The 26,282-nt window shown below is 44.9% G+C and overlaps 1 protein-coding gene across 2 annotated transcripts; it reads left to right on the forward strand.

Annotated features, from left to right (window-relative positions):
* The first annotated feature begins 1,098 nt into the window (after window positions 1-1,098).
* Window positions 1,099-26,282, forward strand: KCNS2 (potassium voltage-gated channel modifier subfamily S member 2). 2 transcript variants are annotated; one of them, XM_040588566.1, is made up of 2 exons: window positions 1,099-1,445; window positions 20,504-26,282. In XM_040588566.1, exons 1-2 carry the CDS (start codon window positions 1,333-1,335, stop codon window positions 21,972-21,974), a joined length of 1,584 nt encoding a protein of 527 aa, XP_040444500.1. In that variant the 5' UTR covers window positions 1,099-1,332; the 3' UTR covers window positions 21,975-26,282. The 2 variants fall into 2 exon arrangements, with proteins under 2 accessions (XP_040444500.1, XP_040444501.1); XM_040588567.1 differs by lacking the exon at window positions 1,099-1,445 and adding an exon at window positions 19,796-19,840.

Consider the following 26,282-nt stretch of genomic DNA (forward strand, 5'->3'; position numbering starts at 1 on the left):
CTGCCCCTAAGATAAAGGGCAAGAAGAGACTGGCAAGACAGTGAGATATAATTCTTGTGGAAAGAAAAGATTTTTCTTACTTGCATTTCTCAGCACTGATGGACTTCAGAGAAATGAACAGAAATGCATAACAGTGGAATGGAAACCCCACACAGTGTTTGTCCTCATAACCTCATCAGTTCTCAGTGATGCTAATCCCCATGTGCCTGTCTCTCCTGCAAGATCTTAGTGATTCCCCTCAGTGCCTTCTCTGCACCAGCCTGCTGAGCCACAGCAGCAGCATGTCATGGAGTGCCAATGATAAGTGATGGGGTGCAAGACCTCCTGCTACCTGATCTTGCCTTCAGAGGGCAGGTTGATGCAGTCATTACAGATCCTACTGCAATGTGGGAGGGATGTTGACTCTGCTGCAGCTGACATTTTAATCACGTGAATCTCCCTCCTGCCTCCACCCTCCTAGATCAGTCACAATTTGTTTCTCAGAATTTGTCAATGACAATCTCTTTCCTCTTCCTATAAATCAGAAACCTCACTAAGTAGATGGATAAAGTAGTTGCTAGCAGGAGGTAGATGAGAGTCAGCATGGAAGAACAACCAGCTGGCCATCATGACCCATATTTCACATTGTTAAGGGACTGGATTAATAAATACAATGGCATTAATAAATTCAATAAGCAGGGAAAAGCACAGGGTAATTTCATTGCTGGTGCAAAAGGAAGCACATTCCCCATCACCAGTGATGGTGCGTTTGCTTAGCATCAGTATGAAAGTCATCCTGGAGAGTCAACAAAGACTAAATCTTGACAAACAAATATGATCACTTCTTTCTTATTGATTTACAAAACCCGCAGATGAGGGAAATGAAGACGAAGCCTACAACCAGTCCTGAGAAAAGCCTCAGCTACAAAACATTACTTGAAAAATGAATGCAAGTTGGCTGGGAAATGAGCACTGTCACAGAGATTGAACACAGGCTGTGAGTCCATAAACAAAGAGGAACAAAAGATAAACACGAACATAAAGAGCCGATGGGAGAATATCTGGGGCATGGATTGGGTGTGGGGAGGGGAGGAAAGGAGGGACAGAAATCTGCTCTAAGTCTGGTTTTATTTAATGTCTATTAATGATCTGGAAGGAAGCAGTAAATACCATATTCATTCAATTTATATTTGATGTAATGACTCCTATGAATTAGAGAGGTGTTTTGTAAAGCAAAGGGGACAGACACAAACCATAAAGAAACCTAGACAGGCTGGAAATAACAAAACAACAACCAAGTGGATGGGCACAAGGCAGTAGTCTGCAGGAGGAAGTTCAACCTCAAATGCAGACATGAAGTGGAGAAATGTGCTTAAAGAAGGGAGACGGAAGGTCCTAATAGCGGCAGAGACCAACAAACCGGCTGTGAGCTTGCGGAGCAGACTCATCCCAAAGGAAGCAAGAGGGTAAGTATCTGGATCTATTGATTTATGAGGAATTAAGACAATGAGATGAGTTTGGCTGCATGACAGCTGAGCAAAGAGAGCAGAGTGTGCTCAGGCGTTAATGTTGAGACAATCTGCTGGAGGTGAGGAACCACTCTGGGGACCTCTATCTATTTGGACAGTGTAAACATCACAAAGGAGGAGGAGGAGGACTGATTTATGGAGTGGGGAGGATCAAGGGTCAGAACCAAGCTAAAAGAAATGTAGGCTGACTCACTGACAGGATAAGCCATATTGCCCTGTGAAACAGCTACCTGTGGAGAGGTCTGACATTTCTCTGAATCTCTTAAAAACAGTTTGCATAAAAAAAGTGAGAGAATGGGCTTTAGGAAACAGGTTTTTGTCTTTGAGAGGATGGACTGAATGGATATAGAGTGCAAGGGCAGCCAGGGTGACTTCAGTCCAGATAAAAACCGTGTCTGCTAATGCATCTTATCTGTTGTAAAATCCTAAGAAGAGGTAAGCCTCTCTCTCCCCTAAACTGCCCTCATGGTACAGTTGTCTGGAAAGGAAAAAAAAAATCATAAAAGCAGGGAACAGCTAATGAAAAACAAAGATAAGAGAGAGGCCAACGAACTAGTCAGTGACCTCACAGCATGTACCACTTCGGAAAAAGTCAGGTTCAGATTAAGGACCTTGACACTTCACAGCTCAGGGGGCTGCACTGTTACTCAGGGACAAGAGGAACCTGAGCTCTGCCCCTTTCACCAGGCTGCAGCTCAGCCCCCATCTCCCAGTTCCCCAAAGAACACCCTAACCACCCAGCCGAGCCGAGGGAGCAGTGGTTACCAGCCCTCCTGTTCATGTTTTTACTCTTTTCTCTAGGAGAAGGGAGGAGGTGCAGGGAATGTGAAAAACATTGAGCAGAAGAAAAGGGCAGGGTGGCAGAGTGAATTGTGAACTTCAAAGCCAGCTTCTCAGCATAATATGGATTTGGAGGGAGCACTAGAAGCTGATGATTAAGAGGAACTTGGCTGACAGACATGCAGATGGTTCAAGAATTTAGGCAATCTGAGGGTGAAGAGGAAAGGGAAAGGGAATTTTGAGGTCTAGTTTTGGTTATGGGGTAGGTTAATCTAGTATTAATATCTTACAGGATCATTGTTTTAAGGTGTTCAAACTTCTTTTGTGTGCATAAGAATGTCCAGAATATACTGGAAAATTACCCTTCATTTAAACAGCTTCGTTCCCCAGACAAGCAGCTTTAATGCATTATAAAATGAGATCTCATGCTCTGGGCTGAAGGGAAGGAGAAAAGAAATCTATTGAAAATCATGTTTTCAAGCATAAGACACTGGGAACTGGCTCCGCAGCTGTCTGGGGAAGATAAGGACAAAAGTGAAAGTGAGGAGCATTTTAATACATCACTGGTGAGGGAAGCATTAGACTTGGCAACAATCTGTGTTTCTTTACTTAGGTAATAGCCAATGTTTTTGAAAAACTACACAAGGATGGAAATAAATTTTCAAAAAACAATTACGCCTTACTGCAGAGAGATGGGAAGGCACCCAAACTCCAGATCCTTATGAGTAAAGGAGAACTCCCACCATACAGAATCATAAAAGGTATTCAAACATTAACTGTTTCTACTTTGATTCCCATTATTATAGACACAGCCCATGAGTGAAACAGCCATCTCCAATTGTAGTGCAAAGAACAGTCGCACAATCTCTTCAACGTGCAGGAGGTAAATGCCAGGCTCATCCTTTCTACATACAGCTCCTAGAGGCACCGAACCACACAATAGCTGAGGCTGGCAGGCATCCCTGGAGAGCGTCTAGTCAGTCCTGTGCCCAAAACAAGGTTAGGTTGTCCATGATTGTGTCTAGTAAAGTTCTGAATATCTCCAGGGACTGAGTCTCCACAGTGTCTCTGGGAAGCCTGTGCCAGTGTTTGACCATATTTATATTGAAGAAGATATTTTTTTATGTTTTGGCAGAATTTCCCGCGTCTCCTATTTGTGCTCATTGTCAGTGGCCACCATGGTAGAGAGTCTGGCCCCATCTTCTTTACACACTCCTCCCTCAGGTATTTATACACATTGATAAGACTTTCTCCAGGCTGAACAGCCCCAGCTCTCACAGCCTGTTCTTGCATGTCAGATACTTGAGTCCCTTAGACATCCTAATGGCCCTTCACTGGACTGGCTCCATTATATCCATATCTCTCTTGTACTGGGGAGTCCAACACCAGACCCAGCACCCCAGACATGTCTCACCGGTGCTGAGCAGCAGGGAAGGGTCACCTCCCCCAACCTGATGGCAATGCTCTACCTAATGCATTCCCGGAGGTTGTTTACCTTCTCTGCTGCAAGCCCACATGGCTGACCCATGGCCAGCCTCCCATCCACCAGTACCACCAAGTCCTCTTCTGCCAAGTTCTTCTCCAGGCAGTCAACCCCCTAGCATGTGCTGTTGCAGACCATTTTTAAATCTCTTTGGAAATAAAGGCATAATCTTTGTTCTGCAGCCTTTACAGGTACACTATGAGGCAGTCACACAGGTGAACCTTTCTCCCTCTCCCCTGAGGACTGGGCAAGCAGTGCAGCAAAAGGGAGGTTTCAGTAAGCTACTGGGAAAGACTCTTTAATGGTAAGGAAAGTAAAGCGATGGAAAATCAGGCAATCATGAAAATTCTGTCACTGGAGCTTAGACAAGTATCTAACAGGAATATATCAGGCCTAGGTAATCCTGCTTTCAGGCAGGGAATTGGATTAAATGAACTATGCAAGTCTTTGCTATGGTTCTCTGCTAACTCACTACACAAAAATAGCAGCATCAATATTTGAAAAATCTTACCCTGTTATACCTGGTATGACACCGATCATCTGACACAGTGCTGAAACACAGCTATTTATTCCAAAAAAAGCCATTTTATGGCCTTCTCCTCTGTAGGATCCTGGTGTTCTACAAACACTGAGAATTTATCTTCCCAGGGCTTCTGAAGATGAGAAGTAAGCATTACCTTCTATGTTCACTCATGATCATTGACTCAGAATTGCCAAAAGAAACCATAGGATTTGGTTTCTTATTTGAGATGCTTAAGAACAGGGGGGTTTGGCATCTAAAACCTATCTTCAAAGCACAGTTTCCATAATAATGAGTGTTCAGCATATCCCATATCAGATTCCAGTTGTCAGGGTTTCCAGAAAATCAGTTACCATCTGTGAAAAGTTTTGAGTTAAGTGACTAGCCCAGCGTTACACAGGAATGATGTTCAGGAGAAGAACAACAAAATCCATAATAGCAACCAAATCCAATACCAGGACAACGCTCAGTTTCCCAAACCACAGTACAATCCTTTCCTATCTTGAAATCCTCTGCCATCACTCTCCAAATTCCACAGCTTCTGCAATGAGGTAACCATGATTCATCCCACAGAAGATCCATCCTCTGCAGTGAGGAAAAAAAAATTTTAAAAACCGCACCAGTCTGTGGTCATGCAATTAGAAATTGGAAGACAATGCACACAACAGACCTGAATTACCGCAATTTTAGTTCTGGCATTCCTAAGCCTGGCTTGGCAATTATTATGCTCTTTTCTACGTTGGGTTTTTTTTTTGTTTTGTTTTTTTTGTTTTTTTTTACTGTTTCAAGTCATTTCTTAGGTTTTTTACAAAAGCAAACTGGAAAGACAAATTCCTCATGTGGAACCAGCTGATCCACAGCTGGGTAAACAGCAGAACTTTTGTATCCTCTGCACAGTTCAGCGAGTGAGTGGAGAGACACTGGCTGAGCTGCTAATACTGATAAACCGTTATTGTCAGATGGTTTTTGCATTTGTATATCTTCAGATATGACTTATGCATTCCACAGCAAACAGTGGTACAGCTTTGCATGAAAAAGATACTCTTCTTTTCATGAAAAAGATACTCTTCAAATAAATTGACATCTCCTTCTGTCACTCCAGCTTCTTTCCCTCGGGTTTGGTTAATTTTATAGGTATACCAGCATAGTGGCTATCCTTCACATCTAAAAAAATAAAGCCATATTGTTAAAAGAGGGTCAGTTGGCTACATTTGTCTCCATACATTTTAGGGACAAATAACCCACTGTGGATTTCTAACTGTATAGGAAAGCTAAGTACTTTCTTCCTGAAACTGTGCATAGTCCCTATGCTGATTTCTGAATCTAAAATAAGACTTCAATCATAGATATCCGTTCTGATCTCCACAGGTTTTATATACTTCCAATTACACTGACTTCTGAAGTGTTATTTTAAGATAAGTGACACCAGCAAGTAACAGTGGTGTTACACAAATACTTTTTATCATTTAAATATGGCTGTTTTTCCATGTTAAAAATTCACAAATGATCTAATACATATGTCTATACATAAAGGCAACATTAATTTCTTCTTCCTGGCAATGTAAATCTCTTACCTCAATCAAAATCAACATAGAGGCACTAACAAAACAATTAGATCTGAGCTACCTCTGCTTATTTAATAATTTTACACCTGTATACAAATGGGTCTTGGCCTTCCAGCTGTAAATACCTAGAATGATTGAAGAAGTCTAATGCATTTCCCTGAAGAATAAAAGAAGCCAAGGCTGGGAGTATTGCATTTGGGATGTAGAAGCAAGAATCACAGCATCAATCATCCATAATAAATGATATTATTATTAACATCACTCAGAAGCTGTGTGAAAGAAGACAAGCTGAAAGGATGTGTTTAAACATGCCAAATGTGTTTGGGATATCTCAGATGCATTTCCCTGTCCTCAGATATGAACTGATTGTTGTGTGGTTTTTTTTTTTTTATCTAGGGCTAGCTAACCTACAAAGAAATTCAGTACACTGGGATCTGAGAAGAAAGTATGAGAGGAAAAAAGAAACTTTTTTGCCTGACCATTGCTACTTGCAACTTCAGTGACTTATGGCATAAATCCACATAGTATCAGGATTTTACAATTACTTTGTTTCTAATGAGTAGGCAAAATCCGTAAATGAAACAACTCTTAAGGAAGGCTTTGAGCCAAGTTCAGGGCTGATGTAGTCCATAGAACAGCAACAATAAACAAAGGGACAAAAATCTGATGCCACTGATCAAGCACAGCGGCATGGCAGGAACATTAGGCCTTGAATGGTACCAAATAAAGCACATCTAATTGGTATTTGAATCACATCCCTACTTCTTACACTGTCAACTGATACTCATGCAACATACCTGTACACATTTACTACCACACGTTCTAGTACTGTTGCTCCATTAATGATGCTTGATCTCTAATTTATATCCATTGTTTGGCTGCTGACCAAAAGAACATCCTTTGCTTAAGAGTCAAGAGGGTTAAGAGCTACCTGATACACTGAAATGCCTTGCTCACCACTATCAATTGTCAGGAAAATCTGCACTAACAAATACTTGAGAATTTTAAATTTAATCTGGTGGAATGGCTGAGGCTGGCAGGCACCTCTGGGGAGCCTCTAAACAATCCCCTGCCCAAAGCAGGGTCATGTTGGCCATGATCATGTTCAGTCAAGTTTTTAATATCTCCAAGGTGGGAGACTCCACAACTGCTCTGGGCAGCCTATGCCAGTGCTTGACCTCCTTTGCACCGAAGAAGGGTTTTTATTATGTTTTAGTGGACTTTCCTGTATTGCAGTTTGTTCCTATTGCCTCTAGTCCTGTCACTGGGCACCACTGAGAATCTGACTCCAACTTCTTTGCACCTCTTTACCCAATCACTTATTTTATACACATTACTGAGATCCCCTGGAGCCTTCTCTTCTCCTGGCTGAACAGACCCAGTTCTTGCCACCTGTCCTCATATGCCAGGTGCTCCAGTCCCTTAAACTTCTCAATGCCCCTTCACTGGACTCGCTTTAGTTATGTCTATGTCTTGTACTGGGGAGCCCAGACCTAGCAGACTGCAGCCCTTTGGAAGAGGGAGGGTTCTTATTCTGCACCTGTGTGTATGGAAAATCAGCACCTTCCACTGTGGGAATAGTTTCCTTCTTCCACATGTTTATTCTTTAATTCCTTTACAGGTAGAATCCCCTGGTGAAATACGTTCCCTTGGAAAAGAGAAGGCCAAAGCAACGTACCTGCATTGAAGGTAGGCACACCAGCTGCTCACAGCTGTTCTGAATTTGGCTTTAACAAGTCACCACAGCAGCGTGGTCATAGTGACATGGAATTCAGTAGAGACCAGCAATTCAAGTACAGTTCAGGGAATGTATATAAGTTGCCAACTTATGCTGAAGTCCAGCTTGGCCTGTCTCATACTATCATTATCCACAAGAGCCAGAGTGTGAAAATGCCTCTCTGCCCGGTACTTACATGTTAACTGGGCTACGTAAGCAAACCCTTCATGTCTTATTTCTTCTTGGGTTGTTCTATACTCTTGGGCCAGTCTCCAGGAAATCCCTGTGTCCTGCACAGAGAAACCTTACCACTGTTGTCCCTCCATCTTCACCAGGTTGTATCTCTGATACAAATCTACCCAGGTTAACACAGGAATTTAGTTAGGGGAATTAGATCTATAGGTAAGAGAAGTTTTCCTGGCTTAGTGGTTTGGCTACATGGCAAAAAGAATACCTATCTAGAGAGTGTTTCCTGTTACTACAGGCATCATTGAGGAACGTTTAATTCTTAGCAGAACTGCAGTTCTTGTTCTACACAATCCAGATGATATAAATAAATAAACCATGAAATGTTCAGAGAAGACAACTCGCCAGTCCATCAAAATGCCTGATAAATTAGTTCAACAGACTGGAATACAGACATGTTCGATGAATCACCATCACAAAGAGTAAATAAATTCAGATTAAGCAAAACTTGATTGAATCATGCTGAAGTTTGGCACTTAACAAAATAGATCAGTCTGAAGTCTCACATTAGGAACACATAATCTCTTAAGATTTATGAGTGTTATTGCCTACCACATATGTTTCTAGGTTACTGTTTGCTGTGTTGCAACTGGATGCTCTGAGTGTACAAAGATTTGCCTGCTATTACACATTTTAATCTTCAAGAAACTATTCTCCTGGATCCCCTCTTTGGGGTACAGAACAAACTTTTACAGTAGTAAACTTGCTGATTGCTTCCTCTTCCCCCACAAAATTTCCAGTTTCTCCCAGGTTGTTTTCAGTTCCATCTATCATTCAGTAATTTTTGCTAAGAAATCTGTAGCATGTAGTGACATAGCCAAAATGTAAGTGGACTGAAAGCTGAACTCAGTCACTTTGGGTCAACCCTTGGAAACAATCCTTAGCTTTTTTAATTCAGTGACACTATGCTCACACACTGGCCAATGTATTAACTTATTGGTATCTATAGGCTAGGAACAACACACATCCATGGATATCTTTTAAACCACAAATCAAGGGAAGAAATGACCTGTCCATTTTTTATCAATAATTATGTTTGTTTAATATTTCTATTATGGCAATATCCAGAGGTCACAATCAGGGTGGAGATCTATATGTGCTGACTGCTATGGAGATAAGAAGGTACAGTTCTTCACAAAGCAAATTTAAAAATTGTAACAACTTGAAAATCTGATGTCAACTTATCCTCTGGTGTAATAGCATTAAAACCTCAAATATCTTTGTATTTAAGGATTTCTTTGTGCTATAAATGTTGGCTGGGGATAGAGTTGGTACTATTAACCTTATTATACAAAGAGGTATAATATGCAGTACAAGTTCCAGACTAACACTGGCAGGGACTCTCCTTTCAGCCTTGGATGGCAATTGTATTTTACAGAATGCTTAAAACAACAAACCAGGATTTACCAGCCAGCACCATGGATTGTGAGCTGATATTGTCAAAAGTTGATATTTATAACCTGAGTGTTATCACACAGGCAACAAAGCCTAATGTCTTTACCCATGCAGCTGGGTGTATTTTCATCTGGAAATACTGATCTTTCCCCGTGCCCCCATCCCACAATTTACTGAAGGAAGTTAACACTGCCTTTGGAGGGCCTGAATGGCTATGGCCCAAGAGGTCACAACTGGAGCTAGAATATGGCTGAACTTTGTTTGGTGCCAGTCAAAGTGTGCTCAACATAAATAGCCTCTACAGCTATAGAAACAAATAAACCAAACCAAACAAACAACAAAAAAAAACCCCATAGAAAACATTAATTTTGTACCAAAGTCCTGTCCTAAAGTCTAAGTAGTGTTGGCGGTTACTGTATAAGCAGTGCTTATACACACACACACACACCCCTATCTGTGGATGCACACACACAAATAGTATTTGTCATTTTATGACTGGGCTCTGAAATAAGCCTGTTCATAGTTTCTTGTGAAATACAAAAGTAATACTCACTGAGGCAAACATGCCCTGGTGAACCTTATGCTCCAGCCCACCTGTAGGGCAGACGGGACTGCTTCTGCTGGCTGCAGGACATTGCTCAGTCAGGTGTTCTCTGTCCATTGACATGGTCTCTGTGATACCAAGTTAACCCTTTTAACTAACCCCAACAATACTGAGAACGGAGAGCACTGCTGTTTTCCCCACTGCTACACCTGGGAGAAGGCTGGCTGAAGTATATCTTAGCACACATTTTTTCCTAGGAACTGCAGAGAAACAATCTGAAAAGCCTGCGTCTATGTCAAGTTCTCTCCAGAACATATGGCACAAGGTGAACATCCATAAGAATGCATGGCTAGTGTGTGCACTTGGCAGGGGACACCAGGAAACAGGAATGGGAGAACAAGGGACAGTGGAGCACATCAGAAGGGAAGAAGAACCCATGCACCACTGGCACAAGCACTGCTACATCTCAAACAGCTATTTCCAGACACCGCAGCAATACATCTGCTCTACTTGTGGCGTATTGTGTGAGTCACAAATAGGATTTCACAGCCAGTGGTGAACTTATGAGCCATAAACCCCACTCCCTTCAATTACAAAGTGATCACCTCCCAGGGATGTTGTAAGGCTTGATCAACTGATATTTATAGAGCGCTCTGAGATCCTGAGATGAAAGTCACTATAAAAGGCTACAGATTTTTCATAATGTTCATAGACCACCTGCTCAGACCAGAAGCATTCACTTTTAAGATCGCTTGAGCCAGCTACCAATCTGATATCTCCATGGGAATTTCCTAAAACAGATGTGGCTGTCACATTTAATCTCTCTTTTACTAGGAACTCTGAGAAAAAGGAACTCCTGGAAAAGGAAATAAAACAAATTACATTAAAACTGATGGTGAGAAGAAGCCCCATAATTCTGTTCCCACAGCTCATGGATTCTCCATTTGTACCTTTCAGAAAGCTGCCATAGTGACTAACTCTGCGAGCTTCACAAATTAGACCTGACCTAGATTCAGTGAAGTCTTTGATCAGCAGCTGGTTAGTGTAATATCCCAACTGCAGTGAAGTTCAGAACTGCTCCACAAAGCAGCAGTTTGAAAAGAAAAAACAAATAAAATGGAATTCAGGTTTTCCTGTGCTCACAACATGCTGGCCCTCACTTGACTTTATACGAAATGAATCAGTCAGAGAGACGAACAGTGAAGTTTAAACTACTGCTGTATTCTCATAATTCCATTGTATACACTCTCGAAAAAAATTACTTCATTATTTCCTCTTACTCCTTATTATAGGAATAACAAACTCCAGGAGAGCAAAGAAAAACATGATTCTGAAAACCAGAGGTGGTTATAATTAAGCGTATCGTTAAGTGCTTTCTTGAATTGAGGTTAAAAAATTTGAAGTTTAAAATCATGTTAGCTAAGGATAAAACAGTTCAGAGACTTTTTTTATAAACTGATCTGAACCATATGAAACTCTTCAGAGCATGGATCTGGACTGGCATCCCTTCAGAATAAGGTTTCCCATGATGTTTTGGACTTTCTGCATTGTGTATAGAAAGTAAGCACAGATGTCCCAACATGTTTCAGAAACTTTAAAACCTTTTGTTCCGTGATAGCAGCGGGAAACATTAATTAGAATCTTATTTAGTGATCCTTTTTTTTTTTTTAAACTGGCTTGTTCTTGTTTTAAATATAATCCAAAAATATCAAAGTGAATCAAATCCAAAGGAAATAGTTTCTTGATCCTTCATCCACTAGTGAGAGATCTCTTAACAACCAGAATATACTTGGAGGCATATAAGAATGTGCATACTCTCAATCAGCCCTCAGATAGGCAGGTCTGACCTTTAGGATAAGTTATACCCCAAAATGCCTTTGAGATACATTTCAGGAAAGGTACTACCATTTCAAAGTTACAGTGAATGACTCAGAGATGGTCTGTTGCTGCAAACAGTTTGTTAGTATTTTTAAGAAAATATGTTTTGTGGGGGGTGCTCTCCCATTCAAAAAATGAGACGTAAGTATTACGCAGGCTATGAAAAAGTTTTTAAATTCCTTTTGCTGTGTGGGCAGTTGTTAAAGAACAAATGGTTAAAATTGTCTGTTTTCCACTAAACAGCATTTTTTGGAAATGAACAAACAAACAAAAAACCTATAGCAATCACAGTAAGGCTCTGTGTGGCACAAAGTCTTTCTCTTTGTGCTTTAGTTTGTAACCAAAAAAAGGAGAAGTTGCTGGAAGCGATACCATTACAGAAACATATTTTGTTGGCACTGTGTACTAGTCATGCACTTCCCAGGGAGTGCCCTTCCAGACTATTTGCTACAAACACCTCAAGGAGAGACAGATTTACCTTAAATTCCCAGCTGGCAAACTCTGCACGTGGCGGTTTATGAGGCAATGGTGAATGGTCCACACAAACTGGGCAAGAGCATTCACAGAACCTGGCTGGGAAGCCTCAGGAAACTGTTTAGGTGCGATGTACCTTTCACTCGCTCCCTTTTGGTGATGCTGGGCAGTGAGGATATACTTGTGCTGCCACTTTGGGACCATGCCTTTTCAGACACATGCTGCTATTTCTTCAGTCACCCAGGACCCTTAAGCTTCTTCACATTCAGGCTGACTTCAGAGGCAAACTTTGCTCTTCTCTTGGCGGAACAACTGGTGCAAATAAAGTGGAGACTGAAGAATTGTGAACACTGGAGCACTCAGTGCAACAGCTAAATCCCTCACAAGCAATATAAAGATAAAACAAAAGATCTGATGTTGAGTGGCTTCATAAAGAAAGAGACAATGCTGCTATTTCATATTTAAGAAGCTGAGACCTGTGTTTAGGAGGCAGGAGCCAGTAACTTCTGAATCTGCGCTAAGCTGTACAAGTATTGGGAAGCAGAAAGGGCTGGAGCCCCTTGATGGTCCTCTGTGGTTAGAGCTGGGTCTTAACAATGTTAGCTCCCCAAAACTGTTCCACTCAAACCTGTATGACCTCAGCCAAAGGTTCAGTAGAGCTTTCTCTCAAACTAGAATATGGCCGCAGACACCAGACACTACAGCATCAAGCTGTTTGGGCAGCCAGTGAGAGGTGGCAGTGGCAACTCAGAAATGGAAAGCAGATAGTTCATCTTCTGCTCCCTCCCTGCAGAAACACCTTTGGGAGGTGCAGAGAACATTGCTGGTATGCCTGCCTTCCGTTTCCTTTGTTTATTTGTTTTATCTCATTCATTGATCTAGCTGGCTGTTAAGATTTTCAGATGTAAAATACATCTGGGCCAATGAAATGTAACATTCTCTTATGCTCCCCTAATTTTTCTTAAGGTTAAGTAAAGATGCTTATGATTCCAAGCTCCACCTTGGCCCACTGCAGACTAGCCTCATGCTGTCTGGATGTTGGCCATGAAATGATCAGTCCACCCTTGCCAATACCCCTAGTGACAAGGCTGGGCCACAAAAGGCAATGGCAGGCTGCCTGGCAGTACCCTTCTGCAGAGCACTCTCAGGCTGCACCTGAGATGGGCCAGGCAGAGCAGAGAGCGTGCTGGGGAGGTCTGTGCTAACAGGGTGTGAAGGGCTGTAGGACAAGTATCATAGCAAGGTGTACGCTGTGTGGTGTGACTATATGGACGAGAAGAGCTGAAACTCATCCGAAGAGTTGAGGGGGAAGTCACTAGATTAAGAAATTGTGTTTGGCAGCAGAAGCAGTCTCTTCCAGCTGTTACCAGCACAATTTCAATGTTGTTGCTGTTTGTTTGTAACACAGGATTTAGCTAAGGGTCTCCTAACTCCAAACACCCCCTGAAAAAGTCAGGAAGCACCAAGAAAGGAGATAATACTGATCCTTTTGTCAGGCAATGGTGACAACAGCAGAGCTGTCCCATCATTACAACACCGAACAATCCTGACTTGAAGCTTACTAACCTGTGCAAATATGCCACTCCAGGAAGTTAGGACAGTGTGTGAGCGTGGGTCACCTAGCTTGAGAGGCTTCTCCTGCCCTTCTGCATGGTGGTTTCATAATCAAAATCAGTTTTCCTCCCAGACTGAAATAGATGTAAGTTAGGAGGGGGGTTCTCATATTCATGCTTTTTGAGTAAAATGTTTCCAAGTAGGGACTGCTTTTCCTGCTTGAGTTCAACTTGGGTTTTTTTCATTTAAGATGAAGATCCCTGTGTCACAGATATATACATCTACGGAAACAAGGAATTATCTTCATTATTCTTTTTAGAATAAGGGGCCTAGATTAGCTTTGGGTGAGCCTTTTCTCACTTGCATAGAGCAAGTAGCATTTCCCTCATCTTTAAAAGTGCACAGAAGAAAAATGGAGACAAAACATGCTGCACCATCTAAGCATGAGGCATGTTCCCAGCAAGAGCAAATCAGCTGAGAATATATCAAATCTGGGGATCTGCCCAGAGGAGTGATGCTGTAGCTGGATTTCCCATGGCTTTGTTTTCCAGATAGACAGAAGCGTGAGAAGGGTAAGGGAAGAAACACATGGGAAGGTTCCAAATGTAAATGAAATAGCCTTCAAATGCTCCAAGTCAGCTGACTGACAGCACAGAAGTAGGGTTTTTAGCCCCAGTTTAAAATCAATAGCTATAATCTGGATGCAAGCAAGATCTTTCTCCCCATCTCCATTTAGGCAAATATCAAAGAGGTCACGCCCACTGCTGACTGCATCAGTGCTGCTGGGAAAGTGACCCCTAAGTCATCTTACATCCAAAACTTCAGCTCTGAAACCCCTTCTTTCCCATTGCTGATTGCTACTGGCAATACTTACTCCTGCAGCTCAGCTTTTGCGTTGTGTTCACGTTGTAAAAGAAAATTACAATTATCTAATGATCCTTTCTTGCCTTGCACTCCATGATTTTGGGATATGGTGATTTAATTAAAGAAGACAATGCTCCCCACAGGACTTGCAAAAGCAAATATTATCGTATGTCCCTCATAGTCAAGAATCATCAGGTGGAGCAGGCACAACAGTGACTAAGCATGTCATCTCACAACAAAAGGCATAATACCGCAGAGGCATCACAGTAAAATTTCATTGCTCATGTAATCAGTGTACTGCAAAAGATCAGTATTTGTCACTCTGTTGAGGTGCTGTCAGCCAAAATGAAATGTTCCATTCATGTTTGGTTTCTTTAGCTGCCAAATGGCCTTTCTGTGATCCACTGGAGTTCCACTCTGTCACAGTGGAGGTCTGTTTTCAGACATTGCTATCACTGCCTTGTAAACTTCTAGCTTAATAAAGTGTTTGGCTCTCCTCCCTCACCAGTTTTATACTGCAAACGCCACAAGAGCCTGCGCAAAGCCTTTGCCTCCTAAGAAAAGCAGGCATGTCAGTCTGGGCATTTACAGAAAGAGCAGATTCATAAACAAATGGCATTTCTTTTCTGCCTGTGGTTATGGGAGGTTTGAGAACAGCTGAGAAATCCTCCAGTGGGGCTACTCTCAGCTTTCTTTAAACTTCCAGGTAGAAAAAGCTGGCCATACACTACCAGTGACTAAATATCATGAGAATGGCTACCTTGCTGATATGAGGGGGTAAGAACAAAGTGCATTTATAACAGTCCCTCCTCTGTAATAATCTCTCTCATACATGGCGTTCTGTCAAATTCAGGCTGTACTCAGATCTTTTGGTTAAATATCCAGAGAGGGACATAGCCTTTATGAATTAATTTAAATCCGTTTTCAACTTATTCATTCTTTCAGACTTGGTAATATTCTGCAACAGTCCTTTTCCAGTACTTAAATGAGCATTAGGTGCAAAACTATTTTTATTTCTTTTAAACATATGCACCAATTGGCTGTAGTCAATAGCTGTGGCAGTAGGAATGCCGTCACTAATGCTTCGCTTCCAGCCTCCTGTGAGGCTTTGCAAGGAAAAAGAGATCATATCTATCATCTTAAACTAACACAGACTCCAGAATTTTCTATCTGGAGCAAAAGGGAATGGTCAACAAGAATGTACATTTGAATCCGGCTCCAGGGCCAAAGGAAGACCTTCCAGCAAGGATTAAATTCAGACTGGTTCCACCTTCAGCCTAATAGGTGGCTGTGTCCCCAAGTCCAAAGTGAATCTATCCACCATTAAGTGGAAGTGCCAATAAAACCACTGACTTAAGCCCCATATCTTCCTTTAGACCCTATTCAATACGTCATTAACGCTGTAGAAGTAGTAGCAGTCATAGCAGTTTCACTTCTCCCAAAGCTGACAATGCATCTAAGATACCAGTGTATCATGCCTGGGTCATGTTCTCATCACCATTAAACTCACTGTGGGGTAGCGCAGCAGCTGTACCGGTGGGGCAGCCAACAGGGACCAGACAGGAGATGTTGTCTGAGGACATGGCTTCTCAGGCGGCAGCTTCCTACACCAAGTTGGTTGCTAGTGTAGCAGCAATTTCCACATTCCCTCACAGTTCGGGTCACCACAAGCCCACAGCAGGGTGTACAGTCAAACACACCACAGTTGGTATGTCCCCAGACCCAGACTGCCACCCTGACCGGCACCTGTACATACCCCATGCTTCTACACAGCGCTGGCACCTTCTCATATTCCTTAAATAACATGGTACCACGTATACCAGTAAAACAAGCCCTGTCTCTCTCACACAGTCTCAGAGTCAACAGCTATAACCAGCAGGCCCAAAGTTAGTTGAGCTTTTGTAACTGTGCCCCATGGCGACACGAGTCACTCACTTATCTCCCTACTCCAACAGGCAATTCTTTCACGCTTCCTTACATTCCCATCCCAGCCCCACCTCAACATTTCTCTTGCATTCTCCCCAGTCTAAGAAGCATCCACAGGGCAGTAAAGTGCTGCTTTATGTTTATTTTATTTATTATTAGTGCATCCCAAAATTTGCTCTTATCTGATCCATCACAAGCTCATTTTGTGCAAAAATGACATATCTGATTCCTTCTGACATATCAAAGCAGACCTTTTCCCTTTGATTCCACCAGTGATAGCATGTCCACAGCAATTCATCCTGTACTTACTGCTGAGAAAGGCGAAAGCACTAGGTGGTCAGCAACTGACCTGCTTGTGTGTCTGTGGAGCAGAATGCATGCCTTGCAGAAACATCGAGATGGATTTTGGATAACTGTCTCGGGTGCTGGAAGCATTTTAGCCTTATTAGCAAAATGCTCTGGCTGAGGCAATTAGCCCTAATTACAGGAGCAGTTATATTAGACTAGGGGGAGTTAAATCCTTACCCAGTTATATTACTTTGCTGTTTATCTCCCATACCTCTGCATAAATTTCACTGTGCCTTTTAACAAGAAAATACAGGTTAGAAAAGTGACCAGTGATTTTTCCACAGTAAAGATAAGAACAGAGGTGGATAAATGGTTATGAGGCTGCCTATGATCCTTTTTCTTAGCCAAGTGGCTTAGAAAGCAAGAACAATGTATAAAAGCTTGGAAATCCTCTAAACATATCTCCACTTAGTTTCTTCCAAAGCAGCACTAGGGGAAAAGTATCTAATTTAAGAATAAGAAAGAAAAGTAATGAAAAAAAAATTTACAGATTTGCTAAAGATATTTCACTATGTTTAAAGCCCCCACTAGATACCTAGGAGAGCGCAGAGCTGGTGAAAACACAGAGACATCACTTGAATGCACTACCAGCAGCAGGTCACTATTCCTTGCAACGTCACTAAGGGATATGATTTATTGTTGTTTTCCGAAAGTGGGAAATCACAGCAGAGAAGTTTTGTGATTTACCTAAGCCCTGTGGAACGTGGTGGGGCATCCAACTCAGAAATCCCAACGTGGTGGTTCCCAGTCCTGTGTCCTGCCATGCTTTGCCTCAGGCATTAAAAGACAATATAATTAGAGCTCCCCAGTGAGTGGTTCACCAGCAGAGCCCCAAGAGGAGGAGGCTGTCGCAAACTAACTTAATAACTGCCACTGGGAAGCAGTGTTACAGGGAATCGTACAGGTCACCACTGCACCTGCGAAACCTCCTCCCTGCTATCTTCAGTCTCTGTCTCCTCTGTGCCCCTTCCCAGGAGGGGAAGGGCTGGGGGGACTGAACGGAGAGGCGGCGGCACTTTCCCTGGCTGGGAGGGCAGCCTATGGTGCATAATTTGGTGTGGATTCTATGTCTCATGAGACACCACTGGACATGCAGTGAAGCACACTGGGACCCAGAGCCCTGACTCGGGGCACCTGTAGCAGGGGGAGCACTGTAGGGGGAAGGGGAGGAAGGAAGCACTCACCAGCAGGAGAGCAAAGCAAGAGCAAGCACCACCCAAGAAAAGGCAAGCAGGGGCATCATCTGTAGCACACTTGACGCACGGATCTTCTGAAGCACCCCTGGGGGGCTGAGGGCGCTATAGGTCCATGCAGACTGCTGTGAGAGTGTCCCCAGAGGTCTGGGGACTCCGGCCATACAATGCACCAGCATCAGTGGGACATGGTGGGGTGATCACAACAGCCCAGGTAGGGAAGATAAGCAGGCTTTTGGAGACCCAGCCACCGGCATGCACCAGGGCTTCACTTGCCCCACTCCACATGTGTGCTCACTTACCTGGCCTCTGACAGGGCTGTCTTCAGTACTGGGGGTTCCTTGTAAACAGGGCTGGTGTGCTGTTGGAGTTGGGATGTATAACCTCTCTCCACCTTCAACGGTTTAAGGAACAAGCCAAAGGTGACGCACAGGGCTGGAGTGCTTGGGGCTCTGCCAGGGCTGGGGAAAACAAGCGCAGAGGCTTCATCCCCCTGCACCTCCACTGGCGACAATCCATTTCCAGGAGCCGGACTCCAGATGCGTGGGATCATAAGTGAGAGGCGTCACGAGTCGGCTGGCAGGAGGCGATGCGGGTTTGCCCAGCGCAAAGCACCTGCCGGGGAGCACCTGTGCCCTGCACCGCCGGCTCCCTGCCCAGGGTGGGCCTGGCGCACCGGGCTGCTGCGCGCCGGGACAGCCGCCGCTCCCCACAGCCGAGGCCGGGCTTCTCCCCGGGGAACCTCTGCCTCATGCTGGGGCTCAGCGGGAGGAGGGAGGTGTCCCCACAGCCGCGGGGGGCTGCCACCGGTGACCGTGCCACCAGGCCTTACGCCACGTGCCCGCCGGCCCAGCAGGCCAGGCCGCCGTCACGGGTCTGTCAGGGCCACCCGCCCGTTGTCGCCGGGTCGGCTGCAGGGGGGTCCCGGCCGGCGGCTGAGGGGCGGCGGGCAGCCCCCACGCGCGGCCCCGCTGCCCTCGGGCAGCACCTGGCTCTGGCGGGTGCCCCTTCTTCCATACCCAGCCCCCGCACGGACGCTGCCCGGGCACCGCAGCCTGGGGGGCCGCGGCGGGACCAGCCCGTGACGGGGGGTGGAGGGGATGGGCGTTGGGGGCCTCCCCCGGCCCCTGCCCGGGCTCCAGCGGCGACGGGGCGGGGGGCACAGGGGCAGGGGGTGAGGGGCGGCGGGTGGGCGTCCCCGCGCCTCGGCAGCGCGCCCGCGGGTGCCCGGAGCCAGCGCGGGCGGGCTGGGCGCCCCCCCCCCCCCCGTCCCCCCCCGGGGAAGTTGTGCCGCCCGGAGCCGGCGTGAGGCAGGAGCGGGGGGAGGAAACCCGAGTTTGCGGCGCCGCTGCCGTCCCCGCGCACCGGCGCTGCGCGGGGGCAGGAGCGAGAGCGAGCGAGCGGAGGCACCGCCGGCGCACCGGCTCCCGGGCCGCCCCTCCTCAGCCTGGGCAGAGCGGCCGCCAGCCCCCGCCAGCCCCCGCCCGCCCGCCGCGCTGCCGTCCCGCGGCGGCGGCGGCCCCGATCGCTCGCCCGGCGGGGTCGGCCCGGGGGGAAGGGGGGAGCGGCGGGGGCGGGCGGCAGGCCGCGGGGGTCGTCGCCATGACGGGCGCGCGTGCCACCGCCTCCCGCCGCTGAGCGGGGCGGCGCGCGGCCGCTGTCCCTTCAGCACCGCGCGGCCGGTGCGGCCGCCCGCCCCGCCACCGGCACCGGCACCGGCACCGGCACTCCCTCCGGCAGCGGCAGCGAGGCGAGCCCTGGCGGCCCCCGCGGGCGGCGGCGATGGCGGGCCGGGGCAGGGGGCAGCAGGGCGCGCCGGCGGGGGGCCGCGGCCGCTGAGAGCAGGTACGGCGGGCGCGGCGCGGCGGGGCGGGGCGGCTCCCCCGCGGCGGGGACCGAGCGGGGCGGGCGGCGGCGACGCCCCCGGGGCAGAGCGGAGCCCCGGGCGGGGGCGGCGGCGGCGGCGCGGGGCTCGGGCCCCTGAGGCGCGACTGGGCGAGCGGCGCGGGGGGAGCGGGGCCCCGGGCGGCGGGACCGGTGCGGGTCCTCGTCTGGCGGGGCCGGGGCACAGCGGGAGAGAGGGGCAGGATCCGCGCGAACCCGGTCGCACAAAGGCCGTGAGTAACGGCGGGGCCGGGGCGGGGGTGTGTGCGGGGGTTGGAGGGGGGTGTCGTGGGAGCGACAGCCGCAGCCCAGGTGAAGGGTACGGGGAGGGACGGGAGCCTGCAGCGGGAACAAAGGAGCCGCCCTCGGTGCCTGAGGTGGGAGAAAGAGAGGGGGGAAAGGGGGAAACGAGAGAAAAAGGGGGACAGGGAAAGAAAGAAAGAAGGAAGGGAAGGAAGAGAAAGAAAAAGCAGGAAAGAGAAAGAAAAAATAATGAAAGAAAGAAAAAGAGAGAGAGAGAAAGAAAAAGAAAGAATGAAAGAAAAAGCAGGCAAGCAAGCATCAATAGGTGAGCATGCTGCAGGTGTGCTCATTCTGCCCATTTTCTGTGCAATTGCATCCTAGGTTTTCATTCCCTGTACACCTTTGGAAGGAGCTCACTATGACAGGGCAGAGTCTGAAGGCTTTATCTGAGGCGAATTTTGAAGACAATGAGATCAGCATCAACGTTGGAGGCTTTAAGAAAAAGATGAGATCCAACACATTATTAAGGTTCCCTGAGACAAGGCTGGGCAAACTGCTGAGCTGCCACTCAAAGGAGTCGATACTGGAGCTCTGCGACGACTATGATGACACCAAGAATGAATTCTATTTTGACAGGAACCCCGAGCTCTTTCCTTACGTGCTACATTTTTATAACACCGGCAAGCTCCATGTGATGGGTGAACTCTGCGTGTTTTCTTTCAGCCAGGAGATTGAATACTGGGGAATCAATGAATTCTTTATAGACTCCTGCTGCAGTTACAGCTACCATGGGAGGAAAATGGAGCCAGACCAAGAGAAATGGGAGGAACAAAGTGACCAGGAAAGTACCACATCTTCTTTTGATGAGATTTTGGCGTTCTACAATGATGCCTCTAAATTTGACAAACAACCCTTTGGAAACATCAGGAGGCAGCTCTGGCTTGCCTTGGATAATCCTGGGTACTCGGTCTTAAGTCGAATCTTCAGTGTCCTTTCAATAATGGTGGTGCTGGGCTCCATCGTGACCATGTGCCTGAACAGCCTCCCAGACTTTCAGATTGTTGACAGCAACGGGAACACCGAGGAAGATCCTCGCTTTGAAATCGTGGAACATTTTGGTATTGCATGGTTCACTTTTGAACTGGTGGCGAGATTTGCAGTAGCTCCTGACTTTTTAAAATTTTTCAAGCATGCCCTGAATTTGATTGACCTAATGTCTATCCTTCCATTTTATATTACCTTAATTGTCAACCTGGTGGTGGAAAGTAGTCCGACTTTAGCAAATTTAGGCAGGGTTGCACAAGTCCTGAGACTCATGAGGATCTTTCGCATCTTAAAGCTTGCTAGACACTCCACAGGTCTCAGGTCTCTTGGAGCCACCCTGAAGTACAGCTACAGAGAGGTGGGGCTTCTTTTACTTTACCTCTCTGTCGGCATCTCCATTTTCTCAGTAGTGGCTTACACCATTGAGAAAGAAGAGAATGAGGGGTTAGCCACTATCCCTGCTTGTTGGTGGTGGGCTACTGTTAGCATGACCACAGTTGGCTACGGAGATGTTGTGCCAGGGAGCACTGCTGGCAAGTTGACAGCATCTGCATGCATCCTAGCCGGTATCCTAGTGGTAGTGCTTCCCATTACACTGATCTTCAATAAATTCTCCCACTTTTATAGGCGTCAGAAGCAGTTAGAGAGTGCCATGAGAAGCTGTGATTTTGGTGACGGCATGAAAGAAGTTCCATCAGTCAACTTAAGGGACTACTATGCTTATAAAGTTAAATCCCTTATGGCCAGTCTTACCAATATGAGCAGGAGCACCCCCAGTGAGCTCAGCCTGAACGATTCACTGCATTAGTGTACAAGTTTGACAGCAGTTTGCATGAGAGCTATCAAGAGCTACGTTTATAAGTGTTTTCCTATTTGTCTTCTTTTTTCTTAGAGGATAGCATTGCTGACACTGCACTAACTTTGCACTTCAGAAACTAAAGAAGTTTCTATTACAAGTTGACAGTTTGCACATTTTCATCCTGTTGCATAGGTACTAAATGCTGACTTTTCCATACAAATGTTACCACTTCCATCACATTAGTGCTAGTGGTATAGTGATGATCTGTTACTTTGTGCATTTCCTCCTCGTCTGAGCAGAGGAATGAGCGTACCCAAGTGAAATAAAAATTCTCAGCTGTGACACAAGTAATGAAAAAAATCAACTATCACCTATGCTGGTATCTGTCCTAGGACTTCCCACGCATTTTACAACAGTTCAAAACAATCACCTGTGAATCACTGACTTGGGAACACTCTTCCCCATCTTTCTGACCGGTAATTCTGTCACATGTCTGAAAACACCTCTGCGCTTCACATTTTAATGGAAGTTTGTTTACTCTTGAACACGTGTGTTAAAAACTGGGTGTTCTTGTTCTGAAATGTTATGTATAGTAATATTCTTCAGAAGCTTCTATGCATAGACTTACCTCTGCTTCCCAGATTAGGTCAATTCTGAGCCGTCTGAAGAAGCCCACCCCTCATTTTAAGATAGCGATGTGTTCAAAGACTACATTTCCACAAGTGACTCTAGGTATGGAGGCCCATGAAGACATCTCAGGTTCCCATTTCCAGAAGTGATCTGCAAACAGCTTGGTTCCAGTGAAGCTGAAGATACGCTGTACTTCAGTCCATCAAAATGGTTCTGAGATTAGACACACAAAAACGTGGGTTTTCAACAATTAGAAGCTCCAATGAAAAACTTGGATTTGTTTAATGAAGCAAAATATTCCCACATGAACAGTACAGGCAGAATTTTAGGAACTGGCATTCATATGCTGCAAAAAGACTAATTATAAAGATGCCATATGTGATGCCGAGATATAAAATCTAAATTTATCAGGAAAGCTTGAAAGCAAGTGCTGATGGCAGACAATTTCATTAAGCTTTCTGCCAAGGAAATTCTAAGGGGAAAAAAACCCCAACCTGTAAGTCACATTTTCCCTCAGAAAAGAACTCACAAATACAGCTAAGGAAGAGCATAAGGCCCTAAGAAAGGAACAGATAAAGAAAAAAGAGCTTAATACTGCACTCGCTGTGGGCAGATCCTCCTACCTGCTTCCGTGATGCAGTCAGTTTAAATCCTTTCAAGGTCTGGCCTGTACTTTTTTTTTTTTTTTAAAAAAAAAAAAAAAAGACGTGTTAGCAGATCATCTAGATCTTCAAGAGTAATCATGAATCTGCATAACATTTTTTGAGTGCTCAGTCTTTTCCCTTATGCAGTTGTACAGAGATCAAACACTTGCAGCCAACAGGTAGAAGCCGCTGCTTCCCTCTCTTTATACTTCCAGGGACCTGTGTTATAAAACGAACTACTGGCACTCGGTGGGCAGAACAGCATTTCTCTTCAGATCCTGCTGCTTTTCCATCCCATATATTACATACAGTGTTCCAGTTAGTTATTTTTGTTTGTTTGTTTTACTTGTGAAGGCTAGAGAGGTTCAGAAAATAAATTCAAACTAGTTAAAAGCTAAAATAATAAAGCTATAATTGCCATGTTTGGAAGCCTGTGTTTGTATACCACAAGGAGTGGCCCAACTGGCAGAATAAAGCAAAGATGGTACAAATGGGTAATTTCCGTTTTTAGGCTATTAGAGGTTGCTGTCTGGTCTGGAACTTTTGTCAGTGTTGCTGTAACAGCTCCACTTAAAACCAGAAAGCTGAGCACTCCAGGATCAGACTCCTGGTTTGCCCACTGATCTATCACAGAATACACAGTGTAAAATAACTTACCCCCACACACTCCCACCATTTCCTTTGAATACCCTCCTCTCACGTCAGTTAGCAGTTGATGTGGGTCATGAAGTGTAAGGGAAGCTGGTCCTTTCTAACCTTACCAAATAAAACTCTTGGAGATTTCAGCACACCCTCCACAAATTCCAAAGTCAATAGCCAAGATATTACCTGCTGTCCTTGAAAATCGAAGGGCCATATACATGGCCCTGAATGTAGACCTGGATAACCCAAAACAGGTGTCCAAACTTGAAACATTTTGCTGAGGTTTTCACTTCTGGAGGGCTGGTTCAAGTTCTCTGCTGGGTCACAGGCACAAATTCAATAGTCTTATCCCTGATTCGTATTGCATGTCTGTGAACTATCACACACCTACAAACGCCCACCCAAAACATGGCACAGCACTAGGTTGCCTGTTGAATTGAAATACCATGAAAGGAATAAGGGAAGGAAGAGCTGGGCTTGCATAGCACAAACACTCCGGTCGGGTTACATGCTGCAAGGGTGGCAAACCCTCCCTCTGATGTCAAGGACACTGCAAGTTCTCGCTAGGTCTGTCGGCTGGGGGCCTTCAGAGCACTCTGCTCCAAGCTGTGGTTTTATCTCAGTTTCACAAGCAGTAGATTCACAGAGTTGAAAACCAATGACTTTCAGGGCAGTTATTTGAAGAGACCTGTAAACTTGCCAAAGAGTCACAAATCCCCTCAGCTGTTGCTAGTTTAGCATTGCAAAGGTTGGATCCAAACTTTGCAACACATCATTTCAATAACCTACAGCTTATCTTATGTTCTAGATTTATTATTATTCGTAGGGCTGATGCTCTGTCATTTCTGCAAATATTGAATGGAACGTATCCAAATTGCATTTTACTAAAGAAAATGAAATACCCCAAGGAATTATGACTTTTATTGTACTGGTTGAAAGGAATTTTCATTATTGCTTTTTTATATAAGTGCTTTGGATCAAAGACACTAAATAAATAACATACTGAAATTTAATATGTTCTCATTATCATGACAATGACTTTACACAGTACACAGGAATTCCCTTCATAAACTTAACTAATTCCATGTTAAAAGCAGTCAGATTTTTGCTCCCCTCTCCTCCAGAAGAGCATTCCAGAGCTGTGCTGCTCTCCAAGGCTTGTGCAATTTTTAGCATAATTTTACTAATGGCTGCTTTATATCAGTGTTTTTCTCATGCCACCACTGTTCTTTAGCTTAAATATATTCATTTTCCTCTTAGTGTTTGCATGCACGGTGTATTTATAGACAGCAACCATGTGCCCTTACATGCTTATTTTCACAGGATTATACCTGCCAAGCTTCCTTTTAGTTTTCATTTTTGCAAGTCGTGTTCCACTGACCATCCTACGGGGTGTAGCCTTTTTTTCTGCATTACTTCTGCTTAGGTTTAATTTGTTTGAGCCAGCATTGTACAGTATTGGATCGCTTTGTGCAGCAGTTTTAATATTTGCTTATGACTAATAGAATTTTTCACTGAGGAGGATAACAATTGTTCCAATTTAAGTAGTGCTGTTGTCCTAGCTCCCCTGAAATATCTAGGTAAGGAAGAATGAGGCACACCCTTCCTGCCATTTTATGAAGTTCTAGGGCTCAGTCCAATAAGCTGAGAATCCTCATCTCTAATTAAATAAAAATGACACAATGTTTACACTTTGAAGGAAAGATTCAATTTCTCCAATGCCTCAATGAGGAGAAGCGGTGGTGTACTTTTTGAGTAGTCAGTACTTTTGCCAGACTTCTTCAACCACTGTTTAGTAAGAGCAGGGCACCTTCACTTCTGTAAAACAGCAGGTCAGAAATGAAGGATTAGAGGGACTAATTGGCCAATTGCTCCACTGTCTGAAACTTGGAAATTGTGGTCAGAAATCTGCTTACTGTGGATGTGCAGTTTAACGAAGAACATTGCACTTGGCACATGCTGCTCCTTCCTTGGGACAGTCACCTTCTTGGCACCAGTGACAATGCTGTGCCTACTCTCTTTTGGCTGAAAGTTTTGAATTGCCTAAATAAGGATTATATAATATTTCAAAAGAGGCAACTTACTTTATTGCCAGAAATAAACTGTTAGAGAATCTTGATTTCTAGTACTATTTCTAGGCTATTATGAGAGTTGGAGATGTCCTTGAGAAGCAATATGTTATTATTTTCCTGAGATGTAAAATCTATATATAGATTGTGATTAAGCTTTTTATGTATGTTCAGATTCTGTAATATTGCCTGGTTTATTATTCACTTACTTTCATCAGTTGCTAATTCTCTCTTTCCCTGCAGACTACTTTATCCATTTTGAAAGCAGACTGGTTTTTGCTACATGAGCTACTTCACACTGCAAACTTAAAAACAAAGAACTTTGCATTTAA

Source organism: Falco naumanni, chromosome 3 (assembly GCF_017639655.2).
Source record: "Falco naumanni isolate bFalNau1 chromosome 3, bFalNau1.pat, whole genome shotgun sequence".
Classification (NCBI taxonomy): Eukaryota; Metazoa; Chordata; class Aves; order Falconiformes; family Falconidae; genus Falco; species Falco naumanni.